At 45.5% G+C, this 15,498-nt stretch overlaps 1 protein-coding gene and 1 pseudogene across 1 annotated transcript; both read left to right on the top strand.

Moving 5' to 3' along the window:
* The first annotated feature begins 105 nt into the window (after nucleotides 1–105).
* On the top strand, nucleotides 106–7,660 carry LOC136508485 (uncharacterized; annotated as a pseudogene).
* Nucleotides 7,661–11,626: 3,966 nt separating this feature from the next.
* LOC136508481 (purple acid phosphatase 2-like) lies at nucleotides 11,627–15,266 on the top strand. Its single transcript, XM_066503163.1, has 4 exons — nucleotides 11,627–11,901; nucleotides 12,068–12,274; nucleotides 12,525–12,636; nucleotides 14,122–15,266. Exons 1-4 carry the CDS (start codon nucleotides 11,716–11,718, stop codon nucleotides 15,018–15,020), a joined length of 1,404 nt encoding a protein of 467 aa, XP_066359260.1. The 5' UTR covers nucleotides 11,627–11,715; the 3' UTR covers nucleotides 15,021–15,266.
* Nucleotides 15,267–15,498: the final 232 nt, after the last annotated feature.

Genomic DNA, 15,498 nt, shown 5'->3' with positions numbered 1-15,498 from the left:
CATGCAGGGACCCATCCGCAAAACCACCCCGCTGGCTTACCCTCCTCGTCGCCGTGCTCCTCCCCGCCGCCCGCGTCGGCCGCGCCTCCAAATCCGATTCCAAACGCAAATCCCACCCGAATCCTGCCCGAATTTCCCCAAAACGCGTCCAAACCCCCTTCCCAGCACCCCTGCCCCCGAATTCGTTTCGAATCAGACCGAGGCGACGCCACCACCCATCTGGGCTGTGGCCGCCCCGCCTCGCCCGCCTCCCTCCCATGGCGTTTCACGTCGCGTGCCCCATCACTTGGTAAGCTCCCCCTCACTCTCTGTCTCGTCACCCTGACTCTAACGCTCGCGCGCTCTGACGGACGCCGCCTCTCTGCCTCTCTCTGTTCCTCTGCAGCAGGAGGGTGTGCGACTGCGAGCTAGGGTTCGGCGCCGCGGCGGCGGCGAGGAAGGGACAGGGAGGAGGGGGTGCGGCGGCGGCGGTATGGGCGGCCGCGCTCGAGGGGTTCCTCGCGGATCCATGGCTGCTGCGGCCGGCCGGGGCCGTGGACGCGGATGCGGCGACGGTGCAGGTGGAGGTGCCGCCCCTGGAGCCGGACCCTGAGGATGGGGAGGACGAGGCCCGCCGGGCCGCGGCGCAGCGCGGCGCCGTCGCGGCAGAGGACCTCGCCAGGCGCTTCGAGAGCGGCGCCTACGGATCGCCGGTCAGCGGATCTCTCTCTCCCTCTCTTCCGTGGCTGTGTTTGCCGTGTGTCCTGCCTGGCTAGTGTGCTTGCTGCCATGTGCTCGTGGGAGAATTTCTGTGCCTTGTAGCGTGCCTTATCTTCGTGCTGGATTGTGTGGCTGTGGGCTGCTCGTGGTGTTTTTGCTATGAATGAATTACTTGGAATTCTGGGCTGGGACAAAGGAACCTGATTTATGCGCGCTGTAGAAGTTTGCATCCTTTTGTGTTGAGGTTTATAGGAGTGCAGTCGATGAAAGACTGTTCCTTTCGGGAATTCTGGGGCAGCCTAGCACTGGGATTCTGTTTTCGTGGGAAATTAGCACCGTCATGGGGTATTGGCGCACACATCCACGTCACTGAGCATCGGTGGGTACACACCGCCATGACATTGATACTGCTATTTTGGGAGTGACAGCATTTGCTATGCACTTAAATATAGGCTATGTCTAACTATGTATCTAGAACATAGCCAAAACGGTCTATAATTTTGGATGGACTGACGGAGGGAGTAGTATTTTAGGGTTTTGGGTTTAGTGGCTGAATTGGTAAGGCATTGATGTTTAGTGAGGTATGGCTGTACGACGATACTGTGATCTTTTTTTTTTGGTGCCCGACTGCCTGAACTTTCGGGTTTTCTAGATGATTTTAGTCTTCCTAAAGTGTTGGATGGAGAACGATATTGTGAATCTTTCGAAACGGCTACATGTATGGTGACGCGTGGCATGAAAAAACAGTTGTGCTTGAATTTTGAGCTCGTGTGTATACACGGGGTTGTCGTGTTGTGCACGGTGTGCTCTTAGACGTTACGTAGGCCTTCACTGGTGAGAAACGGGCCCGTTCGCTTCACTGGAAAAACAAGCGAAACACTGTTCTGGCTGATTTGTTGCCAGAGAAAAACACCGTTCTGGCTGAAAAAAACAAGCTGAAAAAGACGGATTATAAGAGAAGCGAACAGGGCAAAGAAGTTCTTTAGGAGAGCCCTAGAGCTATATAACTTATGCCCATGTAGGTTTTATGCGGTAACGTTGTATGTTACTATAATGAACCAGCTTTAGAAACAGACCTGTGTCTCATGGAGTTTTGCATGTACACTAATGTTGATTGTGCTGTATGCCTGTATGACTTACCATGCAGAAACACAGGATGCTTCCCCTGTAGATACATGAGTTAATAATTTGTTTGTATTATCTACTCTGCTATTTAGCTAGGTGTCAAAGGTAACCTTAATTTCTTCTAAACAGTATCTTATTACTTTTCTACAATAGACTACTGGTGTCTCATTTTTTTTTGTTTTTGACTCACCACATAATGCAGTAAGTATGCTTAGGGCCCCGTTTGTTCCGCTTATAAAGCGGTGTCGGCAGGAAATAAGCGAGAATCCCGCCAAACGCTTTGCTTTATTTCCACCGATATCTCGCTTATGTGGTTAAGCCGCTTCAGAGGATTTGAACTACGAGAAGCGAAAAGCGAGAAAATCTTCGCTTAGATTATAATCCAAGCGTGGCTATGAGAAATGGAAACAAACGGGGCCTTAATCCTTGGAGTATAAGCTTCTCATCATCTTGGCAAGTTCCAATGGTGCACAATTTTACTAGCCAATAAGATATTTAAGGTTTTCTACTAGTTGCACCTTTAGATGATGCCAACAATATCGAATGCTATACTTCCAGTATTACTATACTTTTTCATTCTCCTAATACAAGAAAGTCCTGCCCTTTTTTCAGGAGGCAGAAGAAGATGAAGACGAATGGGATCGAGAGGATCAAGGAAATGCTGCTGTCAAGGTTATGTGCCGTTTATCTTTTCTGGAGAAAATGAGGGCAGCACGAAGCTGCCAAAATGCTTCCATGTAAACTCTGCAGCAAAGCGGTATCATAGAAACTGTTTGAAAAAGCTGGGGGGAACATAGAGGTAATGCAAATTCTTATTGTCTCTTCATCACCTATTCATCATGTATATGCTCTGATAAGTTAATGTTCCTTTTAGACCTTTCCACTGGAGCTAATGGGTCTGTCCCTCTTGCCGCAGTTGTGAGGTCGGTTGTCTTTCTATTTCCATCTATTATCCTGAACTTGTACAAGTCCTCAGTCAAGAACCGATTTACCCTGTTCATTCTTGTTCTTGTGCTATGTTTGAATTTGCATCTTGAAAGCATGCATCGCTTCTGTTCCATTGTAAGTATCGCTAGCTTCTGCATTTGATTTGGTGTTATATCAGTACTTGCCATCTATATAGGTGTGTGCCGACGTCCTGGTGATCCCAATAAGTTGATGTTCTGTAAAAGGTGTGATGGTGCTCATCATTGTTACTGTCAGCAACCATTACACAAGGTGAATATATTGCAACAACCCCCCCCCCCCCCCCCCCCCCCCCCCCCCCCCCCCTCTCCACAACCACCCCTTTTTTTTTGTATAGATTGCATTTACATCTGTTTGTCATCACTAAACACTGAGTGTAACATTGCAGAATGTTACCCATGGACCATATTTATGTCCAAAACATACAAGGTGCCACAGCTGTGGATCTGGTGTGCCTGGTAGTGGCCATAGCACAAGGTACTGATTCAAATGTTTATCTCTCTAACTGGTATTGACTACCAGATGTCTTATGCTGTACTTTTTGTTTGTGTGTAACACTATGAACTTGGATATATATAGTGGGTTTTTGGGGTACACATGTTGTGATGCGTTTGGACGATTGTTTTGAAAGGAAACTACTGTCCAATTTGCTTGAAGGTACAAGTGCTATGTTCTCAGTACAAAAATGATTTATTTTAGCTTCTTGAAATTTATCATGCTCTGTTCAATTTTGGAGTTCCTATGTTTCCTTGTTTCTGCTCCATCCACCCTTACAAAGATCGTGGTTGCCTGCGTGAGATATTTTAGTGATGGAAGTTATTTGTTTATATTTTAGTTTGAAGCCTCTTTGATTGAGACTTCATTCAATTTAAGTGAAGTATGAGTAGTCTGGTTCAATAAATACTATGTTTTTCATTTGTTGACTTAGGCTTATATGATATCGTCCCTGCTTGGGTTCCCTCTCTTTTCAGGTTTATAGAGACTCTGAAGTGATACCTATGGTTTGCTGCGATGTTTGTGAAAAGTGGGTGCATATTGATGGTGATGGCATCAGGTCTGTATGAGTGAACCTTATGTGTTTGTTTGAATAATACCCATATTTGTTTCAACTATATACATTGCCCTACTTTTCCTGTCCTTTTCTTCTCATTGGGTGTATGCTTTACTGTTGTTCCATATGTTATGCAGTGAGGAAAAGTACCAACAATTCCAAGCTGACCAAAACCTTCAGTACACATGTGCAGCATGCCGTGGTGAATGCTCCCAGGTGATAACTACTTCTGTCATCATGCCTCGCTGTTATGTTGTGTCATCTAACACCCATTTTGCTAACATCAGATCAGGGACACTGAGGATGCAATCCGGGAGCTTTGGAAGAGGAGAGATGTTGTCGATCATGGACTTATGGTTACTTTGCGGGCGGCTGCTGCACTACCTTCTCCTGAAGATGTGTCACCACCTTATCCAAACTCAGATGATGAGAAACTCGGTGCATATGTATTGAAAAACGAGAGTAGAAATACTCTGAAATTTTCATTAAAAAGCAACAGTAGTAAGCCTCCATCAGATACACCTGAGCAAGAGAAGATTGTTTTTTAAGAGCCCTGGATCAAATAAGAAGTCTTCCAAAAAGAAAGGTGGCCAGGGTAATAAAACAGACGATGGCCATGATGAAATATTTCTGAGAGAAGGCATGATGTTAAATTATCAAATAGCCGTTTGGGAGATCAAAGTATAGATGGCAATCATTATAGGAGCCCTTTTAAGAATGATGATAATGCCTATATTTCATCTTCAACTCGAAGTTCAGAAAAGAATTTGAAATCTCCATCCAAGAAAGCTGTACCAAACAATGCTGATATGATACCCAAAGTCAAGATTAAGGGCAGTAAGGTTTCGAGTTTGCATTACAAAGATGGTGAAGAAAATACTCCCAAGAATGACACTGGAAAAGCTACCAAGTTGGTTATCCATCTTGGTTCGCGGCATAAAACTAGGAGTGGCTCTCCTAAGTCAGAACTGTCCAATTCTCAAAGAGAGCAAGATCTGGGTTCAATACATGGTATGTGCCCATTTTGTGGAAGTTCACCATTTTACCAGTTCTATTTCCCTGCTATACATAATACATGTGTTAGCATGCACGCTTCAGGGGCTAATAGTTTTTGGTTGCTTACTAGGTATCCTATGGGCATGCAAACAATTAGAATTACTTCATGCCTTTTTTTCTTTCTACATGTGTAAGAAGTATAACAGTTTTCATATTTTGGTGGTAGTCCAAAGGCATTCTTTGGAATGTTTTCTTCTGTTTTTCTGATTGAAATTTTAAATCCTAGATTTTTTGCCAAAAGCCCAAATGTTCCCTTTGAGGGCTTAATTTTAGGAAGCATTGCTGTCTTCCTGTAACACTGTTGTTCCCATTCCTAAATTTCAAGTTAATTGCACCTGATATTACCTTCTGCTTGTACCCATGAAGTTATTTATTAATTCTTTGTTGGATATTGACTGCATTTTGAAATAAGTTCCTGAAACCTTTGTTTTATGGTATGTCTGGTTCTTGCATCCCGGTGATGCTATGTTGAGGACTAAACAAGTTTGCACACTCACCTGCCTCTTTCAGGAGGGAAAATAGATGTCACAAGCCAGCTGAAAAGTTCAAGAAGCGAGGTAAAAGAGAGAAGTGTAATGAAGTTAGTTCGAGAGACTGGGGCACAGCAAAGAAATAGCCTCTTGGGTGATCTTGGTACCTCAAAAAAGCATGCAACTGGGAAAAGGAGCAATGCTCTAATTTCTGGAATGGAAAATGCAAATGAAACTGGTAGTAGAAACAGATCATTTACACAGAAACAATCTCATTCTAGTCAGGTGGACGAGAACCAGGGAACTGCTGACTCTCCTGATAACTTGAAGCCATCATTGCTCAAACTCAAATTTAAGCGTCCACATTTTGAGCAGCTAAACACCCAGGCCTCTCAACCAGAGGAGCCGACCTCCTGGGTTTCTCAGCAAGAGGAGCAGTTAAATGTTGCTAAAGGCCAGAGATCAAAGAGGAAGAGGCCTTCGATGGAGAAGGCAGATGGTTTGGATGGTACGACTCCAGCCAAGAGGCATCAGCAGAGCACAGATGATGAAGTGATGGACGCAAACTGGATTCTACGCAAGTTGGGCAAGGATGCGATCGGAAAGAGGATTGAGGTCCATCTAACTTCTGATGGCAAATGGTTAGTTCTCCCTTCAACATTTTTTCGTTACAGTTTTGTTCTATATATTATGCTGGTGAAGTCTACCTCCATTTGGTTCAGTAGCAGCTTGAGGGAAATTACATGTGTTAGCCACTTGCAACGCTTTATGGAGTCTTGCATTTTAAATTTACTTTTCCTGATGCCTTATGTCTCCTGTAACACAGTTACTTTTTGCATACCGTTTGACAATGGAACTGACATTGCTTAATGCTACTGCTCAGTGTATCTGATTGCGTATCTTTTCTGATTACTTTAGAAAAAACATATGTACTCATACTAGTATTCATCTTGGCAGGCATCGAGGGATGGTGTCGAATGTCATCGGTGGCACACTGTGTATTCAGTTAGATAATGGCAGGTCTGAGAACGTGGAGCTGGGGAAGCAGGCCATCCGCCTGATTGCTTCAAGATCAAAGGGCGGGAAGCGATGAAACCTTTCCCATATGCAGCCTAGGACCTGTTCTCACTCTACTCATCGCCATGATTATGGCAGGTAGAGTCCTCCCTCCCCTTGAGGTTTGACATCTGCCGAAGCACAGCAGTGACACCTGCTGTTCATGCGGGGAACGCCCTGCCTCTCGGGCTTTTGCTGACTGGACGAGACACTGAGCGCAACATCATCTGTTGCGCCATATTTCGCTAGCCTAGCGTGTAACAGACTTTGTTTTGGTGTTGATGCTGTCGGAAGCCCATTGGCTTTCCATTAGATTCGATCTGTGTTAGGGTAGGGAAACCGAGGAGGGTTTTAGATTCCCTTGGGTGGATGTAAAAGAAGGTAGCGCCGTATCTGGAGTGTTTTGTACATGTAGTTTTCGGATGAGTTTCTGAACAATTCATCATTGACTTATTTGGTGGTGTTATTTTTTGCTGGCCAATCATATCGTGATGGTACTAATTTGTCTACAAATAGAAGATGGTGCAAGACGGAGGCTTTGTTCGACCATCTAACATGCTCATCGGCTCACTGCTGGTTTTCAAAGGGAATATCAGGAAGGCGAATCTGGTGAGGACGACAAAGGTGACAACGGCATCATCAACGACACCTACGGAGGCTGGAAGAGGCCGCCGCTGCCTCGTGATCGTGCAGGTGTCCCCTATCATCTGTGTTCGTCGACTCGTATGGCACCGGGAAGAGCACGATACCGACAAGGCGACAAGAAGATCCTCAAGATCGCGAAGGAGAAGAACAACTTCAGGCCCGGAATGATCACCGACAAGCTAGACCTGGAGGCATTGATACTTTCATTTCATCGCTGAAGCGGAACTCTATCAACGATCCAACTGTGAGCTGTCTTCCTCATCGCTCGCGAAGAAAACGTTGCCATTTTTGTGCATCGACGATGATATCTCAGTCCAAGCCCATTGTCAGGCCATTGTTCGCCCTTCGCCGTCATCGCGACCAACTTGAAGCATGAAAGTGAAAGTGAGCTAAACTAGTAGATTATTATATTATTATTTCCTCCACAATTTAAGTACCCTAGACTAATATATATGGCTCTGTTGCCGCATATGCTAATGACGCCAATCCATACAGGCGCAATTATGCGTTTCTGATTAATCTCTAACAAAGATTTGTTTCCCTTCTATGGCACCACAGTAACTCGAAATGCCGCAATGAACTGTGAACTGAAATACTATGTTATAGCCTATATATCTCCGACGGAATGCCGCTGCATGCAACCATGGTGATGTTGTCCCATGAATCGATTTAACATTAGTACATTACGACAGCCATAGCCATTACATCTTGAATAAAAAAAGGCTATGTATCTTTGGGTTACAAGCATTCATTGAAAATTTATGAATGTTAGTTGTCCATTGTAATCAGTTTATATTTCAGTTGCACAACTTGTAAACACCACCAATTTTTATTTAACCTGCTGCAAAGGTGAAACAACACATAAACATGTGATATATATCTAAAAATATAGTTTGGGGACAACATGATTATAATTGATTTCCTAAATGATCTAATGAGAATATTGATCAATTTACCCTATCGATGTGATACAACTAAAAGTAAATAATTTGATGTTTTACACAACTTTTCTTTTTAATTAACTCTAGACTGTGAGTTAAAAAAATAGAAAGCATACAAAAAAAAATTTATATTTTGTCACTTTTTTGTGAACCTATATAATTTGTTACTTATGGTTTCAACTACACTTCTTCTGACATACCTTTTATGTAGCTTCATAATATACATCATTTTCACAATGTTGCAAATAACTACTTCAATAAAGCTTCATAAATTAAAAATAGAAAACATATAAAAATTGTTTTATGTATTTTGGAAATATAGTTAAAACCATAAGTAACAAAATACATCGGGTGTTGTGACACGTGCGGGTGTGTACCTCGCTACAATGACCACATATTCAATTAAGTTTAGTCAATTTCCTTAAAAAAAAAATCATCCAGTGTTAATCCTTTATTGCACTAGTCTTTATTATGGATCTTAAAATTTATTTAATTTAGGGTTAGGACAAAGCTAATTAAATTCAACTAAAGATAGCTACTCCATCACCCTCAGGTTCATTCAATTTATAAGACATGGTCTAACATGGCATGCTCCTAATTTACACTTTGAGCATTAATTATTTTATATTATGTTATTTATGATCATAATCTTATGATATTCGATAGTGCATTTTATTATAAATTTAATAGTATCAAATTTGTATCGCAATAGTTAAAAATTGTTGGCCAAAGATTATAATGTTTGACTCTTGACGTACGCGAAATGTCTTATAAACTAGATGGGAGGTGTAAGAGCAACTCCACCAGCTCTCCTTTCTCAATCCCCTTTCTCTTTTCTTTTTTTTTTCTCAAATCCCTCGAAAACTCCCCACAATCCCTCAAAGCAAGGGGAAGTGGCACATATTTTTTTTCTCAACTCCTTTCTCCCTCCTCAACATGTGGATTTTTCTCAACTCCTTTCTCCCTCCTCAACATGTGGATCCACAGGATGGAGGTCCCATCGTGGTGCTCTAGCCACGTCGTCGTCGCTGCCGCCACACCGAGATGGCCACACGGTCGCCTTCTTGCCACGATGGAGGGAGAGGAGAGAGGATAGGGAGAAGAAAGGAGAGAGATGCTACTGAGCTATGGGTCCCACGTAAGAAAAAAGGAATGAGGTTTCTCAATTTTTTGCAAAGCTCTCCCCCATAGTCTGAAATTGAAGGTTTTTTTATTCAGTCGCCTATATTAAGTTTTAAGGTAAAAGAGAAAGAGATCTGATGGAGTTGGTCTTGTTATCATTTGCATGGGCCCTATATTACAAACTGTATATAGTTCATGTTTGTAACACATGTTTGATAGCAATAAGAGCATCTCCAAGAGTACCCCATATCCCTTCCACATCCATATTTTTTTTTGGAAAAAAGAGAAAACCCATCTCTAAGAGTACCCCATATCCCTTCCCCATCTTTTGGCAATTGGCAAATAAGCCGGCATGGTGCGTAAAAATGCGCGCAGCCTTTCTCTCACGCATCGCTCTTCCCCGCGTTGTCTCCTCGTTCCCACGCGACACCGCGACTCTTTCCCGCACCTCCTTTCCTTCGCGCCATCGCTCAGGAGCCTTCCAGGGCAAAGGTTCTTCGACGCCGCCGACCTAAGGTTCAGGTATGCCATGGATCTACTTGTCCTCTCCACCTCTACTTTTGTTTTACCGGTTGCTAGGGTTTCCGGCCTTCCGTAGCCGCCGCCTAGAGTCCATGGCTGTCGCTGGCAACGGCAGTAGCTGGCACAGCCGCCCGCAGCCGCCTCCTGCAGGGGAAGGCCCGTCCGCAGCCGCGTTTGGCCTAGCAGAGGCCGTGGCTAGGCGCCCCTAGCTACGTTGGCCGTGGCTAGGACCCCTGGCTGCCAACGCAGATGGATGGATGGGCAGGGATCAGGTAGGACGAGGACATGCGTATCAATCATCCCTGCGTGCGAATACTAGTAGTATACGTTCACATATATACCTGGCTGCCAAAGGCTATGAGGGGGAGTTGAAGGCTGGATGGGGCGGGTGCCTGGCTGCCAAAGGCTGGCACTACCGGTTAGGAGAGGGACCTGCAGGCTGAAGGGGTCGGGTCCCTGGCTGCCGCCAGGACACGACGTGCAAATCGGCGGCGGCGCGAAGGGTTTCACGGTGCCACGAAAGAGATCGCTCGAAAAAGGAAACCGCCAAAAAAAATCATTGTGGGTCTATAATTTTGATATTTTAGAAGTTAAATCTGAGGTATTTTTAGAGATGGTCTCTTCTTTTCCTCCACATGCTACTTTGGGAGTGGGCAAAAAAAATGGATGGGGAACAAATTTTGGGGCTCTAACAAAAGAAGAACATGTTCGCTTCTCTTATAATCCGTCTTTTTCAGCTTGTTTTTTCAGTTGTAACAGTGTTTTTCTCTCACAACGAATCAGCCGGAACAATGTTTCGGCTTGTTTTTTCAGCGAAGCGAACGGGGCCGAAATAATTGGAGTCTTGGCCTCAAGATTGTCGTCCCAAATAAAGCGCAGTGTACTGATAACGATATATATGCTCCTTAAGTCATTATCTAAAAAAATGCTCTTTTAAGTCATGCATGGGCGTGCAATGGGCATCAGCATCAGCATCGCCATCGCCATCCGACCCGGACCGCGGAGGGAAGATAGAGGGTATATGTCTGCGCGGGCTTTCACACGGCTGGCCCACGGGGATATATACATACATTTGTCCGGTCCTTGTTGTGAGAACAAGGAGAGACGCAACATTCGACTCGCCTTCGTTTTGCGATCATTAATGGTCCAAAACTGCGCTTCAAAGTCAACTGCTTGCTACTCCCCCGTCCACATTCAAACGCATGAGGCGTGCTAAACTGCTAATCATTATCATATAATATGCCCCCTTCTTCTTTATATAATCCATCCATGTCAACTATGACGTACGAGAATATATATAGAGAGAGAGAGAACTACTGTTCAGCGGCTGGTCATAGAATAACTTATTCTGTGGTCATTTTGAGTTACGATAATTACTATGCTAATTTATGAGACTACAGTAACTCCTTACTAAGTGATTTACTATAACATTATGGTAAATATCACGATGAGTTGTCGTAACACGAGTATCGTAAATGCATATTCATGTTATCGGTACAAACATTATCGTAAATCAAGGTAGCTATAGAATAAATTATTCTCTCTCTATATATATAGACTTGCCCTATGCGAAAGCACAATTCGTGGGATATTCCCCGCAAATTTTGCATTCTACGCAATACCTAGGTACCGTTTAGTTCCACTTCATTTTGCAAAATTTTTCAAGATTCTTCGTCACATCGAATCTTTGGACGTATGCATGAAGCATTAAATATAAATAAAAAATAAAACTAATTACACAGTTTAGACGAAATTCACGAGACGAATCTTTTAAACCTAATTAGACTATGATTGGACACTAATTGCCAAATAACAACGAAAATGCTACAGTACCATTTCCTAAAAAATTTCGCTAACTAATCAAGGCCCTACTCCACTCGAAACAGTTGCTAGGTAATCTCGAAGCCCAGCCCAGCCCATGGACTCGTCTAGTTGTTGCATCTCTCTCTATATATCGTATCTCCAACTCCAATCAGTTGTGTTGTGGGAGAGAAGGCCAAAGAAAAAAGCAGGGCAGGAAGAGCAGAGTAGCAGCGCAAGCGAAGGCGAGCAGAGCGCATCAATGATGGGGGATATCCGCCGCCGCGTGCGCGTGGGCCTCCTGTTGGCGGTCCTCGTGCTCCTGGGCGACGGCGGCGCGGACGCCGGCGTGACGAGCTCGTACCGGCGGAAGCTGGAGGCCACGGTGGAGATGCCGCTGGACGCCGACGTCTTCCGCGTCCCGCCGGGGTACAATGCCCCGCAGCAGGTACGGTAGGTCCGCCGTAGCGTGCCGGTGTGGTGCGGCGGTGCCGGATCAGATTCCCTCCCGTCCTGGCCGCTCGCATACCTTCTTTTTCTTTTTCCATCCCATCCCATCCCATCAGCCACCAGTGAGCACTAACTCAACAATCGATGGGTGGGCATGAACGCAGGTGCACATCACGCTGGGCGACCAGGAGGGCACGGCCATGATCGTGTCGTGGGTGACGCCCAGCGAGCTGGGCAACACCACCGTCGCGTTCGGCGAGCACCCGGACCCGGAGAAGATGGAGCACCGCGCCGAGGGCACACACACGCGCTACGACTACTTCAACTACACCTCCGGCTTCATCCACCACTGCACCCTCAAAAACCTCAAGGTTAGTTGGTTGGTTGGTTGGTCAGTTAGTTGCTAAGATCGATACTCGGATCCATGCGACGATCCTCCACAGCCCAGGAGGCCTCTCCATATGTTATGCATTTAGTAGCTTTTTCCAGAATCAATAAAGAAATATGCAACCTGATGACCTCACTAGGTAGCTAGGCCATGAATGAATTGCTATATTAGCTAACTGCTAATTAGCTAGTAATTACTAATGGCCGCCCCGCCATGGATGACCATGCTTGCAGCACAGCACCAAGTACCACTACGCCATGGGGTTTGGCCACACGGTGAGGACCTTCTCCTTCACCACGCCGCCCAAGCCGGGCCCTGATGCGCCCTTCAAGTTCGGCCTCATCGGTAACAAACTCCCATCATTGTTTCGTTCCAACTCTTTTCTTCCCCCACAAAAAAAATATCATCTTAGACTACGTTAAATTTTTTCTAGGCTTATATGAAAATAGCATCAATACCTAGTATCTCTAAATACGTTTGCTGTGAAAATACATTTCCTTCATTATTTATACAACTATACTTATCAATTATAATAAATATTATTTGTTTACTTCTTATATATATCTAATAAAATTTGAGATTGGTTGATTTCTAAAAGGATGAGAATGACATTTTTTTTCAACCTAGGGAGTAGTAGAAATTACAGCTTAGGTCGACATAAACGAGGTTGTTTGAATAGTCCTACGTACTAGCTGGAATCTGCATTCGATGAGATCCCTCCCATAAACGAGTTCCCCAAGCATCCAATGGTCAGTGTCCCATAAAATACCACTAATTTATTTACCACTCCAGATTAGTATATTATATATACCAGTGTCCCAATCCCAACCATGATTTTATCTGGGAAAAAAAAACAAGAATCTTGCTACCACTGTAATGCATGGTAGTGCCATTGCCGGCTGTTGCCATCTGGACGTTAATCGCAATGTGGAATCAAGCTTCCATGCCGTGTAGAGCACTCGAGCAGGGATTCACAAACCTTGTAAAAAAAATGTGTGTTCAGATTTGGCTCTTTTTTTTTTAATTCTACCAAACTAGTAGTACGTGTATGTACTACTGTAGTACTATACCAATTCATTGAATTGAAATCCTGTAGATTAAACTAATCAGCCTGTTCGCTAGTTGGTTTCTGGGTCGATAAGTCCGGCTGGTGCTAGTTTATTGTGAAAGAAAAATACTGTTGGCTTGGCTGAAACCATAAAGCGAACAGACGGAATGTCTTAGTGCCCGCCATGATTTTATATCTTTAAAAAAAAGGGAATCTTTGCTACCACTGTACTCATAGTGTCATTATTGCCGCCCGTTGCCATCTGGACGTCAACGGCAATAATGCACGCAATCAAGCCTGAGTGCCGTGTTGACCGGGGGGCACTTTTCTAATCCTACCAATGTAGGATTAGTAAACGCATGTTTAGTTGAAGCCGGCTTCGGCGCCGCCGGATATCCAGGTACTGTAGCTATATTGTAGCGTTTTGTTTTTATTTGGTAACAATTGTCTAATCATTAACTAATTAGGTTCAAAACGTTCGTCTTGCGAAGTACAACCAAACTGTGCAATTAGTTTTTGATTTCGTCAACATTTAGTACTCCATGCATGTACCGCAAGTTTAATGTGACGGAGAATCTTCTTTTTTTATAGTACCAAATTTAGGAAATCTGGGAAACTAAACATGGCCGTACTAGCACCAAATTCATTGAATGCTCTACGTCCATCATATCATTGATCTCGTGCCTGACAACTGACGATGCTGCCGCCGACGACTCTGACTCTGCTGACCCGGCCCATGACTGACTGACTGACTGACTAATGAAGAATGCAATGCAACGCAGGCGACCTCGGGCAGACGTTCGACTCCAACACCACGCTCTCACACTACGAGGCCAACGGCGGCGACGCCGTGCTGTACGTCGGCGACCTCTCCTACGCCGACAACCACCCGCTCCACGACAACAACCGGTGGGACACATGGGCACGCTTCGTGGAGCGCAGCGCGGCGTACCAACCCTGGATCTGGACGGCGGGGAACCACGAGCTGGACTTCGCGCCGGAGCTGGGCGAGACGACCCCCTTCAAGCCGTTCACGCACCGGTACCCGACGCCGTACCGCGCCGCGGGCAGCACGGAGCCGTTCTGGTACTCGGTGAAGATCGCCTCCGCGCACGTCGTCGTGCTCGCCTCCTACTCGGCCTACGGCAAGTACACGCCGCAGTGGACGTGGCTGCAGGCGGAGCTGCAGCAGCGCGTGGACCGGACCACCACGCCGTGGCTGGTGGTGCTGATGCACTCGCCGTGGTACAACAGCAACAACTACCACTACATGGAGGGGGAGACGATGCGGGTGCAGTTCGAGCGGTGGCTCGTCGACGCCAGGGTCGACGTCGTGCTGGCCGGCCACGTCCACTCGTACGAGCGCAGCCACCGCGTGTCCAACGTCGCCTACGACATCATCAACGACAAGGCCACGCCGGTGAGGAACGCCGACGCGCCGGTGTACGTGACCATTGGGGACGGCGGCAATATTGAGGGGGTTGCGGATAACTTCACGCGCCCGCAGCCGGGGTACTCGGCGTTCCGGGAGGCGAGTTTCGGGCATGCGACGTTGGAGATCAGGAACCGGACGCATGCGTACTACTCGTGGCACCGGAACCATGACGGCGCTAAGGTCGTCGCCGATGGCGTCTGGTTGACTAACAGGTACTGGATGCCCACCGACGACGACGCCATCTGATGATCCTCGATCATCGTCGTCCGTTTCAGTCCAGGGCACACGTTTATGAGAATGTTGTCGTTCTCGAACATGAACATCGCAATAGATCAGCGCCGTAGCACGTTCCTGCTAGGTGCTAGCCCCCTGTATGTTGGTTCTCCAAACCGTTGATTCAGTGGAATAGGAAAAACATGCTGTAATGCAATGAGTTTTATAACGATCAGCAATAAGAAATATGCCTGCGGCTGTAGGTCGAGTACATACAAATGCAAAATGTAGGTCGGCTGGTCAGCGGCTGCCTATACCCAGGCCCAGTTTAGTTGCCAAATTTTTTGGCAAAACGCTACTGTAGCGTTTTCGTTGTTATTTGGTAATTAGTGTCCAATCATAATCTAATTAGGCTTAAAAGATTCGTCTCGTGGATTTCGTCTAAACTGTGTAATTAGTTTTATTTTTTATTTATATTTAATACCTCATGCATGCGTCTAAAGATTCGATA

The sequence above is a fragment of the Miscanthus floridulus genome, chromosome 15 (assembly GCF_019320115.1).
Source record: "Miscanthus floridulus cultivar M001 chromosome 15, ASM1932011v1, whole genome shotgun sequence".
Lineage (NCBI taxonomy): Eukaryota > Viridiplantae > Streptophyta > Magnoliopsida > Poales > Poaceae > Miscanthus > Miscanthus floridulus.
The sequence above is the reverse complement of the archived record's forward strand: the minus strand, read 5'-3'. Positions and strand labels throughout refer to the sequence as shown.

Excerpts from the sequence above, each read along its gene's own strand:
- LOC136508481 (XM_066503163.1), top strand. The coding sequence starts at position 11,716 with ATGATGGGGGATATCCGCCGCCGCGTGCGCGTGGGCCTCCTGTTGGCG. Across the intron at positions 12,275-12,524 it reads GCACCCTCAAAAACCTCAAG|CACAGCACCAAGTACCACTA; the intron begins GTTAGTTGGTTG and ends CCATGCTTGCAG. Across the intron at positions 12,637-14,121 it reads CTTCAAGTTCGGCCTCATCG|GCGACCTCGGGCAGACGTTC; the intron begins GTAACAAACTCC and ends AATGCAACGCAG.